A 22239-nucleotide genomic window follows, 5' to 3' on the forward strand; every position below is an offset into this window, starting at 1 on the left:
TCTTCTCTGCTAACAGGACATACCTTGCCAATAAAAACTTCCAGGGCCTCCAACTATAAGGTCTCCATTCTACAAAACAGAAACAGCAACAACAATAGAAAAACTGAGATTTTTTTTTTTAAAGGGTGAGAAGTCACTGTTCATAAGCATTGCCCAAACAATTTGCATACCTAAAATAATTTTTAAAAGAGGCTCTTATACCTGAGTTATGCAAGTCATTTTCTTTCCTTGTATAGCTTTGTTATTTATGTGTTATCACATTAAATAATGTTAATTAGATTCAATTAGGTAAGGAAAATTTTCTCCCCTGAGAATATATATATTCAGGCTTTTGGCACTGCCTCAGGTAAGCAAAGGGCTTTCTTGGTGCCTCAGATGGTCAAAAATTCTCCTGCAATGTGGGAGACCTGGGTATGATTCCTGGGTTGGAAAGATCCCCTGGAGAAGGAAATGACAACCCATTCCAGTATTCTTGCCTGGAGAATTCCATGGACAGAGGAGTCTGGTGGGCTACAGTCCATGGGGTCACAAAAGAGTCGGACATGATTGAAGCAGCTAACACTTTCAGGTAAGCAAAAGATCGACATGTTTCATGATGCACAGTTCTGCAGGCATGGTCTTTCAAGACTATAGCAATGAAAAGAAAATTTGGTTCCTGTTTATTTCAAGGTCACAGTAATGCCTATCTTTTCCTACACATCTGAAACCCATCCTTTCCCAAGAGAGAGTGTGAAAACTCCAGATAAAAATTTTCCATTTTACTTATCACTCCACCTTCCATATCCTACATCCTTAGCTTTCAGTGGGGAAAAACACACAAGACAAAGAAAGTAAGATTTTAGATGTTGAGATTTATATTTTTTTCAAAACCATGGCATCTTTGCCTCCTATAGTATTACTAGATATCTCTGTTTTTAATTTTGTGAAACGATATGTGAATTTTAACAGTAATGTGAAATCTAATCATTCAATTACTGCTGACATAAAAATTATAGATTCTTGTGATTTTTTTAGAAACATATTTCTTTACTAAGTATTTGTGATTTTCATTTAAAAACAGACTTGCTTTCCTATGTATTTCTTTTCTATTAACAGATTATCACATGCACAGATTATTACAAACAAAAAAATTCAAAGAAATTGCCAAAACAGGTTAGGTATATACCTAAATGTTATTTTGATGGTGGCAGTTATTAGGGGGTAGATAGAGGTGGGAATGAGAGGCAGGGGGAAAAAAAAATCAAACAGATAAAATAAATTTTAGAAGCTATAAGACCAAAAGAATTTACCTTATAAAAATCCAGACTAAATCCTGCTTGGCAGTAACCCTGGCCTTCAGGATCAGCATTGCCTGGAATGATTACAAGATACAAATATATAATGCTATCATTCCTAAGATATATTTTTAATAATTAAATTTTAATATATTTTATATTTTTAACAACAAGGATACTCTCTTGTTTTCCCTATAGACTTCTAAATTTAAAATGATCAGTATGTGTTCTTTTACTTATTTAAAAATTTATTCTAAGTAATTTCTTAAAGAGTTCAATCTGTTTTCTTATCCCAAATGGCACTGTCATTTTATACTAAGATCAATAGGATTACTGCTCCTCGAAGTTATGATACTAGGTTTTACAACTCATGTTTATTTGAAGAAATAATATGTCCATCTCTCAATTATGTTCCAAGTTGCCCAAATGGCAGCAATGTGTTTCCAGGGCACCCATGTGTTCTGACCGAAGCAATGCTACAAGAAAGAGACAGCTAAACTGGCTCACATGGGTGGATACTTTCTGCTAGGAGCACAGATGAGAGTTTTAATTTTCATGATCTCTCCTACAAAATTAACTTCAAATTATTCTATTATCATTAGGTAAATTTGGACATTGCATTTCTGATCACAAGGCGTCTCACAGGGACACTAGCGTTCACAAAAGAGAACACTCTCTAGCAATGGCTAATTTTACACTCTCTGCAATGCAATTCACTAAGTGAATGTCCAATTGGATTTTATTACACAGCTTTTTAAACCATAAGCAGGTCAACATGTGGATTCCCAGCATATTAGAATCCTGGAGCATCAGAATGAAGAATGTACTACTTGTCAATTGTACTTTAAAAGACCATCTACAATTTCTCAAGCACTTAAAACCAAAATACAGTTCAGTGGAAGGAATCTCAATTATTATACTGTTAGATTCAAACATGAAAATAATTACCCCTTTCTTATCAAGGATACTCCTGAATGGAAACTAAAATAAGAGGGCAGGAAAGGAAATGCATATCATCACAGGAAGAATTTATAGGCTGGACACGTGCTTGTTGCAGACGATTTCTGAAATGGATCTGGCCTTTGCAGCTTTTCCTAGAATGTCTTCTGTTTTTTCTTTTCTTTGGTTAGTTCTTAGCTAATTTTAGCACTGTCATCAGCCATTCTTTCCAGATGCTCCTTTTATATTTTAAAATACTTTTTTACCTCATAAACTCTGTTTTTTTTTTTTTGGCAGTCTGTTTTTAATTCAAATGTCAATTGATGTTTAGTGGGCTCTTTTAGGCTAAGTTCTATTTTTCCAGCTTTGCTGAGGTATATTTAATATACAAAAATGCACATCTTAATGTGTACATTTTGATGAATTTAGACATATGCCTGATAGCATGATACCACTACCACAATCAAGGGAATAAACATATTCATTACCTCCAAAAGTTTCCTGTGCACCCCCTACCAAACAACTATTGCTTTTTTGTTTGTTTTTTGTGGTGAAAACAGTTAACAGATCTATCCTCATAACAGATGTTTACTGCACAATATATTTTTACTTACAATATATTTACTTATATTACTTTCAATATATTTACTTACAATATATTTACTTACAATATATTTTATTTTACAACTATATTTCTGGTTCATAATTATGAATGTTGCAGAGTTTCTTAAAGTCTCATCTGTATAACCTCAAATGTCCAGGTACCATTCTTCTAGAAGTCCATGTGTGTAAATACTTGTATGTACTCAGAAATATAGATGAATACATGATATATGATTATGTGAATACACATGTGTAATCTTGACTATACTTAAGAAGTAGATTTTAATGCATAAACCTTTTTAGAAACCCTTTTGAAAATCAACTCTGACTTTTTCAATATTGTAAATTATTCAGAAAGGAAGAAACAGGACCATTCTTTGAAATCACTTTGCTTCAAAATAGGAAACTAAAAAAATTGAAAAAAGAATAATTTTTCACAAAATTCATTAAGAAAATAACTAACTTCAAACGCTGAAGTGGTGATTATGATAGAAATGGGAGGTTATTTCCTTTGTAAAGTAAGGTTTTCTCTTAGAATTATAGTTTATGAGAGCTGAAGGAATCTTTCTTCCCAGAACTTCAGAGCATCTGTGAACTTTACAATTTTGTCCCAGAGTAAACTCAGGAATTCAGGGAATGATGCTCTCATGTGTTGGCTTTCCAAGGAGATTGGAAGGGTGTATGTAAACCATCGCCACCTGAATTATGAATGACCATAAAGTGACAGGCATGTCATTAATATGAATGAGCAGACTACCACCCAAAATGCTCAAAGTGTCAGTAGCAGGGCTTTGTGGTATGAAATGAACATGAGCGGCTTCTTGGAATCCTCTTTTGAAAGTAATATTTCTGTTCTGTAATACTGACCACACGCTCATGAACAAGCTGCTTTGTGTTAATGAACTGTGAACTCCTCAGAGAACACAGGAAGTGGGCTCCTTGAGTGCCTTTGAAGAGGAAGTACTCCCAGTAAGAGAGAGATCGGGAGGATGTGAACACTGGAGTTGTGTGCTAGAGAGGAAAGAATTCCGGCCATTTGTTTGGTTATTCTTCAATTCAACATAAACTTCACTACTACTTTTGTCAAGCTATTCTTTTTTTAGGAAAGTAAGTGCTAAATAAATTGGCAACATAATGTACACATGTAATTCAAAATGCAAGCATACTATAATTTAAATTTTTAGATAATAATTCAAACTCCTCCTGAAACTCTTATCCCACAGGTTTAGATGCCTTGTGCAGTATTTTAATCTGAGCTCTCCCATCACATGGGCAGTCAGATAAAAGGCAGAACAAAAAGCAGTAACAAGTTTTCTAAACAGTCATCCTTGATGGTGGTTGGAATAAGATATATCATCGAGGCAGGAGGCATGCAAAGGATGGACTTGTCATTTCAGCCATAACAGTTTACTGCTATGGGGAGGTATTTTTAGTAAATCATGAGAAATATGATATGGATAGGTGTAAAACTCAATGAAACAAGTTCAGGTTTGAATCTAAGCTCTATCATCAATTGTATGAATAAATTCAGAATTTATTTATTGCTCTACCTGACTTTCATCTTAAGCATAATAATACAGTAAGTCCCCTACATCTAACAAGTTCAGTTCTCAGTGTTGTTAAGCCCAATTTGTTTGTAAGGTCTAAGTCCAACAAAGACAGCCTAGATACTGAACTAAAACAATCGGCTATATAATACTGCATTGTCATAGGTTTATAAAACTTTTCACACAAATAATACATAAAAAACAAACACAAAAAATAAAACATTTTCAATCTAACAATACAGTAGTACCAGCTACATCATCACTGCTTTTACACCTGCTTCCAGACATCATGGGCTTGAAATAAAGATATTGTACAGTAAAGTACACAAACGCACAACCACGTATAGAGCATGCATGCATGTGGCAATGAATGCCAGACGTGCGAACTAACTCACGTGACTGGACAGACAAACCCACATTCACATTTTAGAAAGTTTGCAACTTGAAGGTTCATATGTAGGAGACTTACTACAACGACCTCTTATTGAACCCAGGGGCACAACACCTTGAGTGGAACATGACACAAAATATCCCTCTTACTGACTGTTGCTTGTGCTTGGAAAGCCCCTGCTTCCCTGCTGTAATAACTGCTCAGAGAAGCCCTTCCCACTGTCCTGTCCAAACAGGCTCCTCTCCCCACCTCACTCGGTACTCTCTTGCTTTGCTATATTTTTCTTTGTAGCAGTTTTCACTACCTGACGTTTTATTAGAAACATTTATTTTTAAAACTTTTTGTTGAGATATAATTAACATTATATTAGTCCAAAGTGTACAACAACAATAATATGGATATACTGTGAAATGATTACTATGGTAAATGCAGTTAACATCCACCACCACATAGTTACAGTCTTATAAAGCGCTTAAGATCTGTTTTCATAGCAACTTTCAACTGTACAATACGGTATCATTAACTATAGGTCCCATGCTATACATTACATCCCCAGGATCTATCTTGTAACTGAAAGTTTGTGCTTTTTGACCACCTTCACCCATTTAGCCCACACCCACACCCCTACCTTGTCAACCACCAATCTGTATTCTTTTTTTGTGAGTTTGTTCTTTTTTTAAAGATTCTGCATATTCATACAGAATGTTTTTCTTTCTCTATCTGACTTATTTCACTTAGTGTAATGCCCATACATGTTGTTGTCAATGGCAAGATTTTATTATTATTTTTTATGGCTGAATAATATTCCATTGTGTATATATCTATATCCAATTTCTATTCCACATTTCCTTTATCCACTCATCCACTGATGGACACTTTGGTGGTTTCCATATCTTGGCTATCATAAATAATGCTGCAATGGACATGTTGGTACAGATACTCTTTCAAGACAGTGATTTCATTTCTTTTGGATAAATACCTAGAAGTTGAATTGCTGGACCTGAACTTACTTATTTACACATATGCTATCTCTCTTCTGAACTAGAATATGTTTTTTGAAGGCAGAAATTTGCTTTCTCTTGTTCTCTGCTTTATTCCCTTAACAATAGTCTAATTTGTGCTTATCATTGAGACCACAGACATCATTGAATTTATTACCTATAGATATCGTTGAGTCTATTACCTATAAGCAACACCTCTTTTAAAGCCATTCAAAGTAAAATTCTGAGTTGACTAATTATTCAATTCAGCTGACATTTGCCAAGATGTGAGAAAATGCCTGGTTTATTTCAGTATTTTAAAACAGGAAGGTATAATCTTCTTCTTACCAAAATCCTCACCGCAAGCCCCCAGGATTAACTATTTCATTCCCAGCCCTTTTGATTTCTACATTTTAGAGGCCTCTTTAAGAACCTTCTAATATCCCTGATCCACTCTTTACTTCACTGTTTGATCTCTGATATCAATTTTCTCATTATCTGGCCTACCAACTAATCTTGAAATTTAAAAATATTCACATGAAATAGGTAAACTTTACTTATGGTTTTGGGGATCTAATTTGGGTTGAGTTTTTTAAAATCAGTATCCTGAAATCAGTCATCAGAATGTTCTTTTCAATGCCATTTCTTTCTCTAACATGGTCTTGTGAATTATCAAGAATAAGAATAAAAATCCGTTGGTTTCTTGCTGGTAAACCCCAATGCTCTACATGACAGAAAAGTGGAAGAATTCACAAAAGGACTCTCACTAGATCCATGACTCCAGAGTGCTGTCCCACGGTCCTTGCGTAATATTCCCAGAGGAAGTGGTGGAACAGCGGTGCTCCAAAAAGGGCACTTACAGGCTTGCTTTAAAGGATACTTCACCAGGAGATTCCCAGAGCTGCCAGATGAGGTGTGGACTCCAAATGTACAGAATATTTTGAAAAATGGGATTAAACACATAAAGAAGGAAGGTATATCATGCTGACAACCTGAATAAACAGATGTCAAAGAACACAACAGCCAGTGAGAACACAGGCTGGATGGAGACCTGTTCGTGTGTCTCTAGGTCCAACCATGCTAACTAACACCATTCCTGCAATTAACAAGTGGACAGTTAGCATTTTTCAAACGCAGAGTGAGTTTTGAATAAAGACGGAGAGCTTAAGGCCTAAAATAAGAAGCCAATCAATTTGACTGCAGAATACTTAGAAACAGAAAATTTCTAAAATACAGAAGAGGATCAGCAGAATTCCATGTCCTGGTTCTCATGTCACAGCAAAGCCTCCTGTAAGACTGTCAGTCTTTTACGCCATTGCTTTTTTCCTTAGCAGTGGTGTTTTGGAATCACCTGCAATGGCTATGGCAGAAAAACTAGTGAGCTAAGTTCAGTTTCAAGAATAAAAATAACTTACTGTTCCGACAAGGAGAGTACTCCGCATATGCACTAAAATTCTGAATTGCTACATAGCAAGTGCCAACTGGGTCCTTTTCTGGTGTTGGTTTAAGAGTTCTCCAGTGATATAATGGAGCACAAGCCTGTGAAACATCAAAGACAGTAAATACTTTTTTAAATGTAGATTCCACATACTATGCTTTGATTTGGCTTGTTGAATGGACCTAAATTTGTAACAAACAATGCTAAATTATTAGATGGCTTAACTGGCCTCCAGTATGCTAATGAGTACCTTGGTAGTCAGGATTAATTAAACTTCCTAAGTTAATTTCTCAACATTAATACACGATAGAATTGGAACAAATTAAACATATACAAAAGAATGAGATTTTGTCCCACAGGATTTTAAATCAAATAAAAGTAGCCTGACAAAAGTAAATATTTATGAATGGTAAAGAACTCATATTTTCTTTTTTTTTTTAATTGAACCTGCATAAAGGCAAATGACCATTCAAATAGTGAATGAATTAGTGCAATATCTTAAAATGAGAACTAGTTCCTTTTTTTGTCTAATTTTTACTTGAAGAAAACTCTTTTCAAGTCAAAAGATGATGATGAGTTTATAAACCTGTTTTGTGGATTCCCCTGGTTTATCAGTGAGGGTGTATCTGATGATATTTTTTAAACAATGACTTACATTTGGACTGATACCACCTTATCACAGTGGGCTTATTTTTCATTTAATGATTTTTATCCATGACAAAACAAAAATTAAATAATAGTAAGAAAAATATGATTCTTGAGTGAAAACCTCTGGTTGCTTCTTCAGAAGCTTGGATTATAACAACAGCATGCTATTTGGAAAGATTATCAGATATAAAAGATGATACATGAAAGCCTTTTTAAGCAGAGAACACTGTGCTAGGAACAAGAGAAGCAATAAAAAACACATGCACCTTTATGACTTCTGTTTTGCCAACTTGAATCCTACATAAGTGTGTTCTTTTCTGAATATTCAAGCACTCACTTCTAAGGATACAGAAATACATATTTTTCTAGAATATGGAACCACTAGCTCCTCTCCAAATTTGATGACATCACACTTGAAACAATGCCAGAAAATGGAAGGCAGATCCCAATTTTAAAGTCTTTTCATGATTCCAAACACATCATTGGTAATCAGTCTAATGTGTAATGACTTTTAGTAAAGATTACTTTACAAAGTAGCACCCTTCTTACTTGAGAATATAAATTATCTTTGCTCAAAAACTTTAAGTTTGGGTTTTTTGTTTGTGTTTTTTGTCTCCTTCTAGATTGTAATGTCTTGGTCAATACTGAAAAACTCTCTGACTCATCTAAGTTTCTTAAGTTAGGGCCCTATTAGTGATCTGAGAAGGTATATGGTTAAGACATTTTAATGTGGAATGCTAAAAAGGAGTTTAAACAGGAAAAGCACTACCTATGTGACTCAGTATAAGCCAATTCACCTCACTTTCCACATCACCATAGAATATTTCAATGCCATGAAAATACTTTCCAGTGCTTGCCTGCTTTCTGTCCTAAAAAGTTATCTTTTTTATACCAGCTCAGTTTCACACAGACGTGAAGCACAATGATATGACAATATTCAGGCTTTGACCCAGATTTAACATGTACACATAAGATTCCTGAATATTCAGAACTATACTTCTGTTCATAGCAATTTGATGTTCTAACAATTGTCACATAGGGTAGAATTTAATTATTTATTAAAACTGAAAAGGGACTTTATAGTCTTCTATTTCCTACCGGATAATTTTGAAATTGCAAGCATGCTTCCAAATTAAACATTTTTATTATGAACATAGTGTGTCATTTTTATTTTCAATTATTCTGAACACTTTTACAAATATTGAATAAATGCACAATAATGTTACAGATAAATTTTGAAGACTTAAAATCAGTACGGTATCCAAAGATTTTTTTTAACCCCAAGTAGTTACAGATGGAATTAGCTTTTCAAGAGTTATTCACATACATCGTAAATCACTAAAGGATTAAAGAGTTTGCTTTTTTTTTTTTTAACCAATTCTGGAATTTGAGAACTATATTAAAGCAAATAACAATTCTACAGAGAACCTACTATATATAAATGCTGTATTTGTAACTCAAGAGGGTTATCTATATTTGATACCTGTTTTATGTCAAATAAAGCAAAGCATTTTCTTTAGATACTTATTCTTATTAAATCATAATTCAAAGAGCTTTAAACAAATCCTAAAAGCCAAAGTTGTTGCTTTCTTTTGTAAATTAGAGCCAACAGTAAAAAAATTCCCCAAGAAAATATATTTTCAGATCAGCTTAATATCATTTTTTCTCAATAAATTAGATATGTATTATCACTTAGAACTACAGAGAAGAGAATCATAAAGTCACAGCATTTTAAAGCCAAAGGATCTCTATCTGGGAATGAGAAATCTTTAAAAAGTATCAGTGAACTCAGAGAACCATGCAATTGGTAGTTATATATTTTTATATATTTATTTTAATAGGAGGATAATTACAATATTGTGATGTTTTTTGCCATACATGAGTATGGTACTGGCACAAAAACAGAAATATAGATCAATGGAACAAAATAGAAAGCCTGGAGATAAATCCACACACCTATAAGGTGTTCACCTTATCTTTGACAAAGGAGGCAAAAATATACAATGGAGAAAGGACAGCCTCTTCAAGTGGTGCTGGGAAAACTGGTGAACGATGTGTAACAATGAAATTAGAACACTTGCTAACAAAATATGCAAAATAAGCTCAAAATGAATTTAAAGACATCAACATAAGACCAGAAACTATAAAACTCTTAGAGGAAAACATAGGCAGGACACTGTGACATAAATCACAGTAGGATCCTCTATGGTAGCTGGGTTTTTAAAGAAAACTTTCTGATCATTCTAAAGAGGATCAATGATATCACAGGAGATTAACTTTAAAACAATCCTAATGGTAGTAATACTATTTTTCAGGTCAAATTTCTATCAGCCTTTTAAATCAATCTGAAGCAATAAAATATTTACTTTTTTAGGATTTAGCTTTTATTTTTCTATCTTCCTTATTATTTTTTTTAAATATTTGAAAAGATCTACCCAATTTTCTGGAAAACCAGCCTTATTTCCTATTGCTTTAAAGACTAAAATAGATTCTTTAATTTTAAGCACTAATATTTTTGGTAATGCTGATAAGCTTATCTTTGAAAATCTGATACTTCTCACATGAATGGATTTTTGCACATATGAGTCTTAAAACATCTCCATGTACGTATCACTCCACAGCAGCCCCAAGAGCACACAGCTGATACTCACCACCACTTTTCCGTTATGAGCTCTCACTGTTGCTCCAAACCACTGATTTGATTTAAATTCTATAGGTTCCTTGGTTCCATTTACTCTTATCTTTCTGTTGTCTGGCAAGGAGGACATATAGATCATTAATCATTTGTAAAACTCGGCAGCCAATTAAAATACATGATAATGAATCTGCCCATTGGAAAACAATTTTCATACACATAGTCGGGGGGGGGGGCATCTATTTAAGTCTAACCTAGACTTTTCACTTAGAAAAATACTAGTTACATGGAAATACATATTTGAACATGACAGTTCACAACTTAAAGCATTTTTTTTAAATGATTTACATTTTCAAGGTTAAGGGTACTGCAAACTTGATGTAGACTCTGACAGTCTGGAATCTGGTCGTTGATTCATATCAGATGGAAGACCAAACATTCATAACTACTCTGAGGAATTCCAAATCTTTTCTGAAAGAAAAACTACCTGGAATCCCTTAGGTCCAGGAAGCACAGCTTTCTAGGCATGGATTAGCTGGAAACCTGAAGGACTCCAGGTTCCTGGTTTTTAACTGAGTAACATATGTCTATGCGGCCACAGAAAATAACACCTCAACACAGCTTTATCCACACTTGGCAGATGTCAGCACCAGGGGACCATCTGAGTAAAAACTCAACCCAATTATGACACACTTCAGGTCTTAATAAAAAGCAAATATCTTTTCTTTCACTCCTGTTGCCAATCGACATATTTCCCACATGGTTCTAACCACATGGTTCTAACTGAACTTCCTCAGGTAATGGTTAATGAATTTCAAAAGACATTTATAATAGAGCATCGTACTAGTATGTATTCTCTTTGGTATGCATTTTGCTTTTCCCTCCTTGACTCTATAATGAATGCATTACAAATGAACTTTTAACTTCTATTAAGTGAGGCCAAAGTATAAAGGTAATTAATATTCAGTTGATTTTACATATTACAGACTTTTCAAAGAAGGAAACTATATATATATTTCAGTTCAGTTCCGTTCAGTCGTTCAGTCGTGTCCAACTCTTTGCGACCCCATGAATCGCAGCATACTAGGCCTCCCTGTCCATCACCAACTCCCGGAGTTTACTCAAACTCATATCCATTGAGTCAGTGATGCCATCCAGCCATCTCATCCTCTGTCGTCCCCTTCTCCTCCTGCCCCCAATCCCTCCCAGTATCAGGGTCTTTTCTAATGAGTCAACTCTTCGCATGAGGTGGCCAAAGTATTGGAGTGTCAGCTTTAGCATCAGTCCTTCCAATGAACACCCAGGACTGACCTCCTTTAGGATGGACTGGTTGGATCTCCTTGCAGTCCAAGGGACTCTCAAGAGTCTTCTCCAACACCACAGTTCAAAAGCATCAAGTTCCATTGTATATCCTTGCCTCCTTTGTCAAAGATAAGGTGTCCATAGGTTTGTGGATTTATCTCTGGGCTTTCTATTCTGTTCCATTGATCTATATTTCTGTCTTTGTGCCAGTACCATACTGTCTTGATGACTGTGGCTTTGTAGTAGAGCCTGAAGTCAGGCAGGCAGGTTGATTCCTCCAATTCCATTCTTCTTTCTCAAGATTACTTTGGCTATTTGAGGCTTTTTGTATTTCCATACAAATTGAGAAATTATTTGTTCTAGTTCCGTGAAAAATACCGTTGGTAGCTTAATAGGGATTGCATTGAATCTATAGATTGCTTTGGGTAGAATAGCCATTTTGACAATATTGATTCTTCCAATCCATGAACACAGTATGTTTCTCCATCTGTTTGTGTCCTCTTTGATTTATTTCATCAGTGTTTTATAGTTCTCTATGTATAGGTCTTTTATTTCTTTAGGTAGATATACTCCTAAGTATTTGGGAAAACTAGTCAACCATTTGTAAAAGAATGAAACTAGAACACTTTCTAACACCATACACAAAAATAAACTCAAAATGGATTACAGATCTAAATGTAAGACCAGAAACTATAAAACTCCTAGAGGAGAACATAGGCAAAACCCTCTCCGACATAAATCACAGCAGGATCCTCTATGACCAACCTCCCAGAATATTGGAAATAAAAGCAAAAATAAACAAATGGGACCTAATGAAACTTAAAAGCTTTTGCACAACAAAGGAAACTATAAGCAAGGTGAAAAGACAGCCCTTCAGATTGGGAGAAAATAATAGCAAATGAAGCAACAGACAAAGGACTAATCTCAAAAATATACAAGCAACTCCTGCAGGTCAGTTCCAGAAAAATAAATGACCCAATCAAAAAATGGGCCAAAGAACTAAACAGACATTTCTCCAAAGAAGACATACAGATGGCTAACAAACACATGAAAAGATGCTCAACATCACTCATTATCAGAGAAATGCAAATCAAAACCACAATGAGGTACCATTACATGCCAGTCAGGATGGCTGCTATCCAAAAGTCTACAAGCAATAAATACTGGAGAGGGTGTGGAGAAAAGGGAACCCTCTTACACTGTTGGTGGGAATGCAAACCAGTACAGCTACTATGGAGAACAGTGTGGAGATTTCTTAAAAAACTGGAAATAGAACTGCCATATGACCCAGCAATACCACTGCTGGGCATACACACCGAGGAAACCAGATCTGAAAGAGACACATGCACCCCAATGTTCATCGCAGCACTGTTTATCATAGCCAGGACATGGAAGCAACCTAGATGCCCATCAGCAGACGAATGGATAAGGAAGCTGTGGTACATACACACCATGGAATATTACTCAGCCATTAAAAAGAATTCATTTGAATCAGTTCTAATGAGATGGATGAAACTGGAGCCCATTATACAGAGTGAAGTAAGCCAGAAAGATAAAGAACATTACAGCATACTAACACATATACATGGACTTTAGAAAGATGGTAATGATAACCCTATATGCAAAACAGAAAAAGAGACACAGATGTACAGAACAGACTTTTGGACTCTGTGGGAGAAGGTGAGGGTGGGATGTTTCGAGAGAACAGCCTCAAAACATGTATATTATCGAGGGTGAAACAGATCACCAGCCCAGGCTGGATACATGAGACAAGTGCTCGGGCCTGGTGCACTGGGAAGACTCAGAGGGATTGGGTAGAGATGGAGGTGGGAGGGGGGATCGGGATGGGGAATACATGTAAATCCATGGCTGATTCATGTCAATGAATGATAAAACCCACTACAATATTGTAAAGTAATTAGCCTCCAACTAATAAAAATAAATGAAAAAAAAAATAATCAGAAATATAAAAAAAAAAGAAAGAAAAAAAAAGCAAGAAAAAAAAAAGCATCAATTTTTCCGTGTTCAGCTTTCTTCACCGTCCAGCTCTCACATCCATACATGACCCTGGGACAACCATAGCCTTGACCAGACGGACCTTTGTTGAAAAAGTAATGTCTCTGGTTTGTAATATGCTGTCTAGGTTGGTCACAACTTTCCTTCCAAGGAGTAAGCGTCTTTTAATTTCATGGCTGCAATCACCATCTGCAGTGATTTTGGAGCCCCAAAAAATAAAGTCTGACACTGCTTCCACTTTTGCCCATCTATTTTCCATGAAGTGATGGGACCAGATGCCATGATCTTAGTTTTCTGAATGGTGAGCTTTAAGCCAACTTTTTCACTCTCCTCTTTCACTTTCATCAAGAGGCTTTTTAGTTCCTCTTCACTTTCTACCATAAGGGTGGTGTCATCTGCATATCTGAGGTTATTGATATGTCTCCCAGCAATCTTGATTCCAGCTTGTGCTTCTTCCAGCCCAGCATTTCTCATGATGTACTCTGCATATAAGTTAAATAAGCAGGGTGACAATATACAGCCTTGATGTACTCCTTTTCCTATTTGGAACCAGTCTGTTGGTCCATGTCCAGTTCTAACTGTATATATTTAGGTCTTAACCAAATATTGACACTTGAATATGTAAGAATAAAATTGTGAATTTCCTCCTTTAAAATATTATGCTTTAGATGTTTCTGAACTTTTAAAAATTAAAAAGCAAGTTCTGAAAATCCTTATCTAAAATGCACACAACTGGAGCATCTTACAGATTAGAGCATAACGTTGAAAACATAAACATTTCTGGGACTTCCCTGGTGGTCAAGTGGTTAAGAATCCTCGTTGTAATGTAGGAGATGCAGGTTTGATCTCTGGTCAGGGAACTAAGATCCCACATGCCATGGAGAAAACAAACCTGTGTGCCTCAACTACTGAACACGTGTGTCTGAACACTGAACAACTAGAGAATCTGTGCACCTCAACAAAACATCCCACATGTCACCATGAAGATCCAATGCAACCAAATATTATAAAAAGAAAATATAAACATTTCTATTTGTGTCTAGGCAAGAAAGATCATCCCTGGAGAAGGGAATGGCTAATCACTCTAGTATTCTTGCCTGGAGAATTCCATGGACAGAAGAGCCTGGTGGGCTACAGTCCATGGGGTTTCAAAGTCGGACACAACTGAGTGACTTTCACTGTCAGACCATTTTTCTAGATTCCACATATGTGTATTAGTATAGGATACTTGTTCTTCTCTTTCTGATGCCTTGATCTGCAGGCAGTGACCTTTCTGACCTTCCCTGCCCCAGTCTTTCCAATGATCCAACATACACTTCTCAGTCTGCAAGAAATTCCTTCCTGGCTATAATACTCTGTGCCTAGTCACTCAGTCATGTCCGACTCTTTGTGACCCTGTGGACTGAAGCCCACTAGGCTCCTCTGTCTGCAGAATTCTCCAGGCAAGTATACTGGAGAGGGTTGCCGTGTCCTCCTCCAAGGGATCCTCCCAACCCAGGAATTGAACCCAGGTCTCCTGCATTGCGGGCAGATTCTTCACCATTTTAACCACCAGGGAAGCCCAAAGTGGTTTCTATTTGCTGACCAAACTCCTGTGACATGAAGCAATGCATTTTGGATAGAACCACACATCCCTCTGGAGCAGAAGGATGGCGCAGGTTACCCAAAGTACACTGTCAACTCCAGAGAACCCTTGGAAGGGCCAGTGGGAGATGGTGGAGCCATTAGTTACCAAAGCAATTCTCTCCTTGGTATATCCCAAACTAAGCCAAAAGTTCAAGGAAAGTTTTATAGTGACTGCATGTGATTTACAGCTTCTTACATGCCAGGAGGGGTGAATTTGCATTTAGAATCAAACCCCATTCCCACCAGAGATGCTCAAACAAACCTTGTGCACACCAGGACCCAGGGACCCCACAGAGACTGAGACAAAACTGTCTTTGAGCACCTCCTGTGGAGGTGTGGGTCGGCAGTGGTCTGCCGCAGGGACAGGGGCTCTGGTGTGGATATAGCATAAGTGCTCTTGGAGGAGGTCACCATTAACCCCACCACAGAGCTGCCAGAACTCACACAGGATGGAAAATTGACCCTTGGAGGGCACAGCAGAACCTTGTGCACCAGGATCCAGGAGAAAGGAACAGTGATCCCATAGGAGACTTGCCTGTGGGTGTCCGGAAGTCTCCAGAAAAGGCCTGGGTTGGTGGTGGCCTGCCGCAGGGTTGGGGACACAGACTGTAGCAGTACATGTATGGAATCTTCTGAGGGTGGTCATCACTACCTTCATTACCTTCACTATAGTTTGGCCCCAGGTAAATAGCAGGGATGGAACACACTCCACCCATCAACAGAAAATTGGATTAAAGATTTACTGAGCATGGCCCCACCCATCAGAACAAGACCCAGTATCCCCCTCAGTCAGTCTATCCCATCAGGAAGCTTTCATAAGCCTCTTATCCTTCTCCATCAGAGGGCAGACAGAATGAAAACCACAATCACAGAAAACTAACCAATCTAATAACATGGACCACAGTCTTGTCTAACTCATAGAAACTAAGAGCCATGCCGTGTGGGGCCACCCAAGACGGATGGGTCATGGCGGAGAGTTCTGAAAAAATGTGGTCCACTAGAGAAGGGAATGGCAAACCACTTCAGTAGTCCTGCCTTGAGAACCCCATGAACAATATGAAGGCAAAAGGATAGGACACTGAAAGATGAACCCCCCAGGTCAGTAGGTGCCCAATATGCTACTGGAGATCAGTGGAGAAATAACTCCAGAAAGAAGAGACGGAGCCAAAGCAAAAACAACACCCAGTTGTGGATGGGACTGGTGATAGAAGCAAGGTCTGATGCTATAAAGTGCAATATTACATAGGAACCTGGAATGTTGGGTCTATGAATCAGGGTAAATTGGAAGTGATCAAACAGGAGATGGCAAGAGTGGACGTCAACATTTTAGGAATCAATGAACTAAAATGGACTGGAATGGGTGAATTTAACTCAGATGACCATTACATCTACTACTGTGGGCAAGAACCTCTTAGAAGAAATGGAGGAACCGTCACAGTCAACAAAGGAGTCCGAAATGCAGTACTTGGATGCAGTCTCAAAAATGACAGAATGATCTCTGTTCGTTTCCAAGGCAAACCATTCAATATCACGGTAATCCAAGTCTATGCCCCAACCAGTAATGCTGAAAAAGCTGAAGTTGAAGACTTACAAGACCTTCTAGAACTAACACCCAAAAAATATGTCCTTTTCATTATAGGGGACTGGAATGCAAAAGCAGGAAGTCAAGAAACACCTGGAATAACAGGCAAATTTAGCCTTGGAGTACAGAATTAAGCAGGGTAAAGACTAAAAAAGTTCTGCCAAAAGAATTCACTGGTCATGGCAAACACCATCTTCCAACAACACAAGAGAAGACTCTACACATGGACATCACCAGATGGTCAACACCGAAATCTGATTGATTATATTCTTTGCAGCCAAAGATGGAGAAGCTCTACACAGTCAGCAAAAACAAGACTGGGAGCTGACTGTGGCTCACATCATGAACTCCTTATTGCCAAATTCAGACTTAAATTGAAGAAAGTAGGGAAAATCACTAGACCATCCAGGTATGACCTAAATCAAACCCCTAATGATTATACAGTGGAAGTGAGAAATAGATTTAAGGGACTAGATCTGATAGACAGAGTACCTGATGAACAGTGGTTTGTGACACTGTACAGGAGACAGGGAGCAAGACCATCCCCAAGAAAAAGAAAAGCAAAATGGCTATCTAAGGAGGCCTTACAAATAGCTGTGAAAAGAAGAGAAGCCAAAAGCAAAGGAGAAAAGGAAAGATATACCCATTTGAGTGCAGAGTTCCAAAGAATAGCAAGGAGCGATAAGAAAGCCTTCCTCAGCAATCAATGCAAAGAAATAGAGGAAAACAACAGAATGGGAAAGACTAGAGATCTCTTCAAGAAAGTTAGAGATACCAACGGAACATTTCATGCAAAGATGGGCTCAATAAAGGACAGAAATGGTATGGACCTAACAGAAGCAGAAGATATTAAGAAGAGGTGGCAAGAATACATGAAAGAACTGTATAAAAAAGATCTTCACAACTCAGATATTCACAATGGTGTGATCACTCACTTAGAGCCAGACATCCTGGAATGTGAAGTCAAGTGGGCCTTAGGAAGCATCACTACGAACAAAGCTAGTGGAGGTGATGGAATTCCAGTTGAGCTATTTCAAATCCTACAAGATGATGCTGTGAAAGTGCTGCAGTCAATATGCCAGCAAATTTGGAAAACTCAGCAGTGTCCACAGGACTGGAAAAGGTCAGATTTCATTCCAATCCCAAAGAAAGGCAATGCCAAAGAATGCTCAAACTACCACACAATTGCACTCATCTCACACGCTAGCAAAGTAATGCTCAAAATTCTCCAAGCCAGGCTTCAGCAATACGTGGACTGTGAACTTCCAGATGTTCAAGCTGGTTTTAGAAAAGGCAGAGGAACCAGAGATCAAATTGCCAACATCCACCTGATCATCGAAAAAGCAAGAGAGTTCCAGAAAAACATCTATTTCTGCTTTATTGACTATGCCAAAGCCTTTGATGCTTTGGATCACAATAAACTGTGGAAAATTCTGAAAGAGATGGGAATACCAGACCACCTGATCTGCCTCCTGAGAAATCTGTATGCAAGTCAGGAAACAACAGTCAGAACTGGACATGGAACAACAGACTGTTTCCAAATAGGAAAATGAGTTACATCAAGGCTATATATTGTCACCATGCTTATTTAACTTATATGCAGAGTACATCATGAGAAACACTCGGCTGGAAGAAGCACAAGCTGGAATCAAGATTGCTGGGAGACATATCAATAACCTCAGATATGCAAATGACACCACCCTTATGGCAGAAAGTGAAGAAGAACTAAAGAGCCTCTTGATGAAAGTGAAAGAGGAGAGTGAAAAAGTTGACTTAAAGCTCAACATTCAGAAAACAAAGATCATGGCATCTGGTCCCATCACTTCATGGAAAATAGATGGAAAAACAGTGGAAACAGTGTCAGACTTTATTTTTTTTTTGGCCTCCAAAATCACTGCAGCTGGTGACTGCAGCTACGAAATAAGAAGTTACTCCTTGGAAGAAAAGTTATGACCAACCTAGACAGTATATTAAAAATCAGAGACATTACTTTGCCAACAAAGGTCTGTCTGGTCAAGGCTATGGTTTTTCCAGTAGTCATGTGTAGATGTGAGAGTTGAACTATAAAGAAAGCTGAGCGCCAAAGAATTGATGCTTTTGAACTGTAGTGTTGGAGAAGACTCTTGAGAGTCCCTTGGACTGCAAGGAGACCCAACCAGTCCATCCTAAAGGAGATCAGTCCTGGGTGTTCACTGGAAGGACTGATGTTGAAGGTAAAACTCCAATACTTTGGCCACCTAATGCGAAGAGCTGACTCATTTGAAAAGACCCTTATGCTGGGAAAGATGGAAGACGAGAGGAGAAGGGGATGACAGAGGATAAGATGGCTGGATGGCATCACCGACTCAATGAACATGAGTTTGAGTAAACTAGGAGTTGGTGATGGACAGGGAGGCCTTGCGTGCTGCAGTCCACGGGGTCGCAAAGTGTCAGGCACGACTGAGCAACTGAAATGTACTGAAGTGACAGGAGATTATTAACAAAGTAAATAAATGAAAATCCAGATGATTTTTTTTTCAAAGGAAGAATCAGTAGATTTCATATGTAAAAAAGTCCCCAAATCAATAAGAGAAAAAGACTAAATTTCAGTAGAAAATTGGTCTTAGGACGTAAACAGGCATTGTAGGGAAGAAGAAATCAGATACCTCATAAATTCATGGAGAGATCCTGACTCTCAAATTAAAACCATCAGAAAAAGAAATTCCTGTTATCTACAAAGTAAGACTACTGTTCAACTATTAAAACATATATTGGGAGTTTGGAATTGACATGAACACACTGCTATATTTAAAACAGATAACCAACAAGGACCTACTCCATAGCACAGGAAACTGCTCAATATCCTGTAAAAGAATTTGAAAAAGGATACAGGAATATGTACAACTGAATCATTGTTGAATAATTAACAACATTGATAACTGAAACAAACACAACATTGTAAAATTAACTCTACTTCAATCTAAAATTTAAAGTATATGTATATATATGACAAATTTAGATGCATTAATATCAAATATTGTCTATAAAATATATTTTCTTGTTTAGCTTTTCTGAGCCTTTAAAAAAAAAGTACAGGAAGATACAAGGTCTTCATGAAACAAACACTTGTATTCCCACTGGGAAGAATTGAAAACTAAAGTTTTTTCACATTCACAGACATCACAATACCCTTTGACATCTATCTCCAGTTCTACTCCCCTCCCCCTCCTTCTCCAGAGGTAGCCACCATCATGAATGTGATGTGTATACTCCCAAACACTTAAAAAGTAATGTCCAAGAAAAACACAGAACAGAGGTCTGCAGATATCTTCCATAAAGGAGTGAGGATCAACACTTCAGGCTTTGTACTCTCTATGGTCTGTCAGAACTACTCACCTCTGCCTTTGAGGCAAAAGCAGCCACAGACAATATTTTTTAAAATTTATTTTTAATTGAAGGATAATTGCTTTACAGTATTGCACTGGTTTCTATCAAACACCAACATGAATCAGCCATAGGTTTACCCATGTCCCCTCCCACTTGAACATCCCTCCCACCTCCTTCCCCATCCCACCCATATAGGTGACGATATGTTTTTTAAAAAATGAGCTTGGCTGTGTTCCAGTAAAACTTGACTGAGGGACAAAGAAAGGTGAATTCCATGTAATTTTCATGTGTCATTTACATATTACTCTTTAAAAAAATTTTCCCCCAATCATTACAAAATGTAGAAACTATCCTTCACTTACAGATAGACACAAGCAGGTGGTGGATCAGATTTTGTTGTAGTGAGTCAACAATTTACGATTGACAAACTATTCTTTTGTGTGTTCTTTTTAACAGAAAAAGGTGGTATTATACTATCTGTAATAGAAGAGTGTGTAGTTGCTTACCATTCAATTTTATGTTTTGGGGAGATAATCCATGTTTTGATGATTAGATAGGTAACAGATCCAACTCATTCTTTTAAATTCCTGAGTAGTATTGTATTGCATTGAATAGCCTTCTGCATTTATCCATTCCATTTACGTATGAACATTAGGTTTTTCAGTTTTTCTACTATAACAAACATGTGCCCTGTGAGTCCTTACACCCATCTTCTGCATATGCAGAAGAGTTTCTCTCACACCAGACTAGAAATAATGTTGCCAGGTCATAGACAATTATCATATCTGTTTATCAGCTGTGGCAACTGACCTCCAAAGTAGCCCAATTTCCACTCCCACTAGCAAGGCATGAAAGAGGGACTGTCAACTCTAGCCACTGCAGGACTTTAAAGTTTTTGTCAATCTGCAGGACTATGAAATGGTCTTTCATTTTTTCTGTTTTCACTTGCATTTCCCTGATTATCAGTACAGTTGATCATCTTTTTATGCTTATGGACCATACACTTTTTTCTTCTGCGAATTGCTAGTTCATATCCTTTCCTCATTTCCTGGTTTAATTTCAGTCTCATTGATTGGAAGAATTCAACATATATTCTGAGTACTAATTTATTTCCCCACATATATGTTGCCAGTATCTTCTCAATCTTTGCTAGTGTTTCAACTTTGTTTATGTGGATTGTTGTCCACCCAGAATTTGTTTTTATATAGGATGTGGCATGGGTGTCTTATTTTCAGTTTGAAAGGCCTATTGCCTCAGCACACTAATGGAAAAATCCATCTTTTTTCCCCTGAATTGTTGTCATAGCACCTCTGCAACGGTACCTCTTGACATGGCTGGAGGGGTCCAGCATGACCTGGCCCCCACCTGCCTCTCCATCCTCATCTCCTCCCATTTTCCCAGCTCATTAAGCTTTAGACACACCACTTTTCCTAAACATGCCCAGGCTTTTCAGTCTCCCTATGGCATATGACTGTCTCCTCACTCCCACTGCCTGAAATATTCTTCCCACTGTTTTCTGCAAGGCTGCTTCCCTCCTGTCGCTCAGGTTTTAGCTCAAATGCCACTTCCTTGGAGAATCCCTCCCTAAGCAGCTAGTTCATCCTACCCTAAGTCATTCTCTCCTGTTACCCTTTAGACTTTTCTTCATAGCACTTACCATTCATTGAGATGGTTTTATTTATTAGTTTGCCTGTTTACTGGCTATCCATTCCCTTCCAGATATACAAGAATCCCATGAACAGAGACGTCTTCTGCTTCACCTCTGTACGCTCCACTTCTAAAACAGTGCCTAACACGTAGTGGGACCTCCGTGATATTGAATGAATTACCAAACTCCCATCTATTCATTCAGAAGCTTGTATAGCATATTGTTCAGTATAATCCTTTAAATT

The 22239-nt window shown here is 37.4% G+C and overlaps 1 protein-coding gene across 2 annotated transcripts in view; it reads right to left on the reverse strand.

The window, feature by feature from the left end:
* ITGA8 (integrin subunit alpha 8) overlaps positions 1–22239 on the reverse strand; it is a 190197-nt gene that overhangs the window by 148765 nt on the left and 19193 nt on the right. For both annotated transcript variants that reach the window (XM_020881335.2, XM_020881336.2), the window contains exons 3-6: positions 10472–10572; positions 7150–7273; positions 1290–1351; positions 24–69 (exon numbers count right to left, since the gene is read on the reverse strand). In XM_020881335.2, the coding sequence (XP_020736994.2) occupies positions 24–69; positions 1290–1351; positions 7150–7273; positions 10472–10572 (333 nt within the window). The remainder of the gene's footprint in view (positions 1–23; positions 70–1289; positions 1352–7149; positions 7274–10471; positions 10573–22239) is intronic.

This window comes from Odocoileus virginianus, chromosome 9 (assembly GCF_023699985.2).
Source record: "Odocoileus virginianus isolate 20LAN1187 ecotype Illinois chromosome 9, Ovbor_1.2, whole genome shotgun sequence".
Taxonomy (NCBI): Eukaryota; Metazoa; Chordata; class Mammalia; order Artiodactyla; family Cervidae; genus Odocoileus; species Odocoileus virginianus.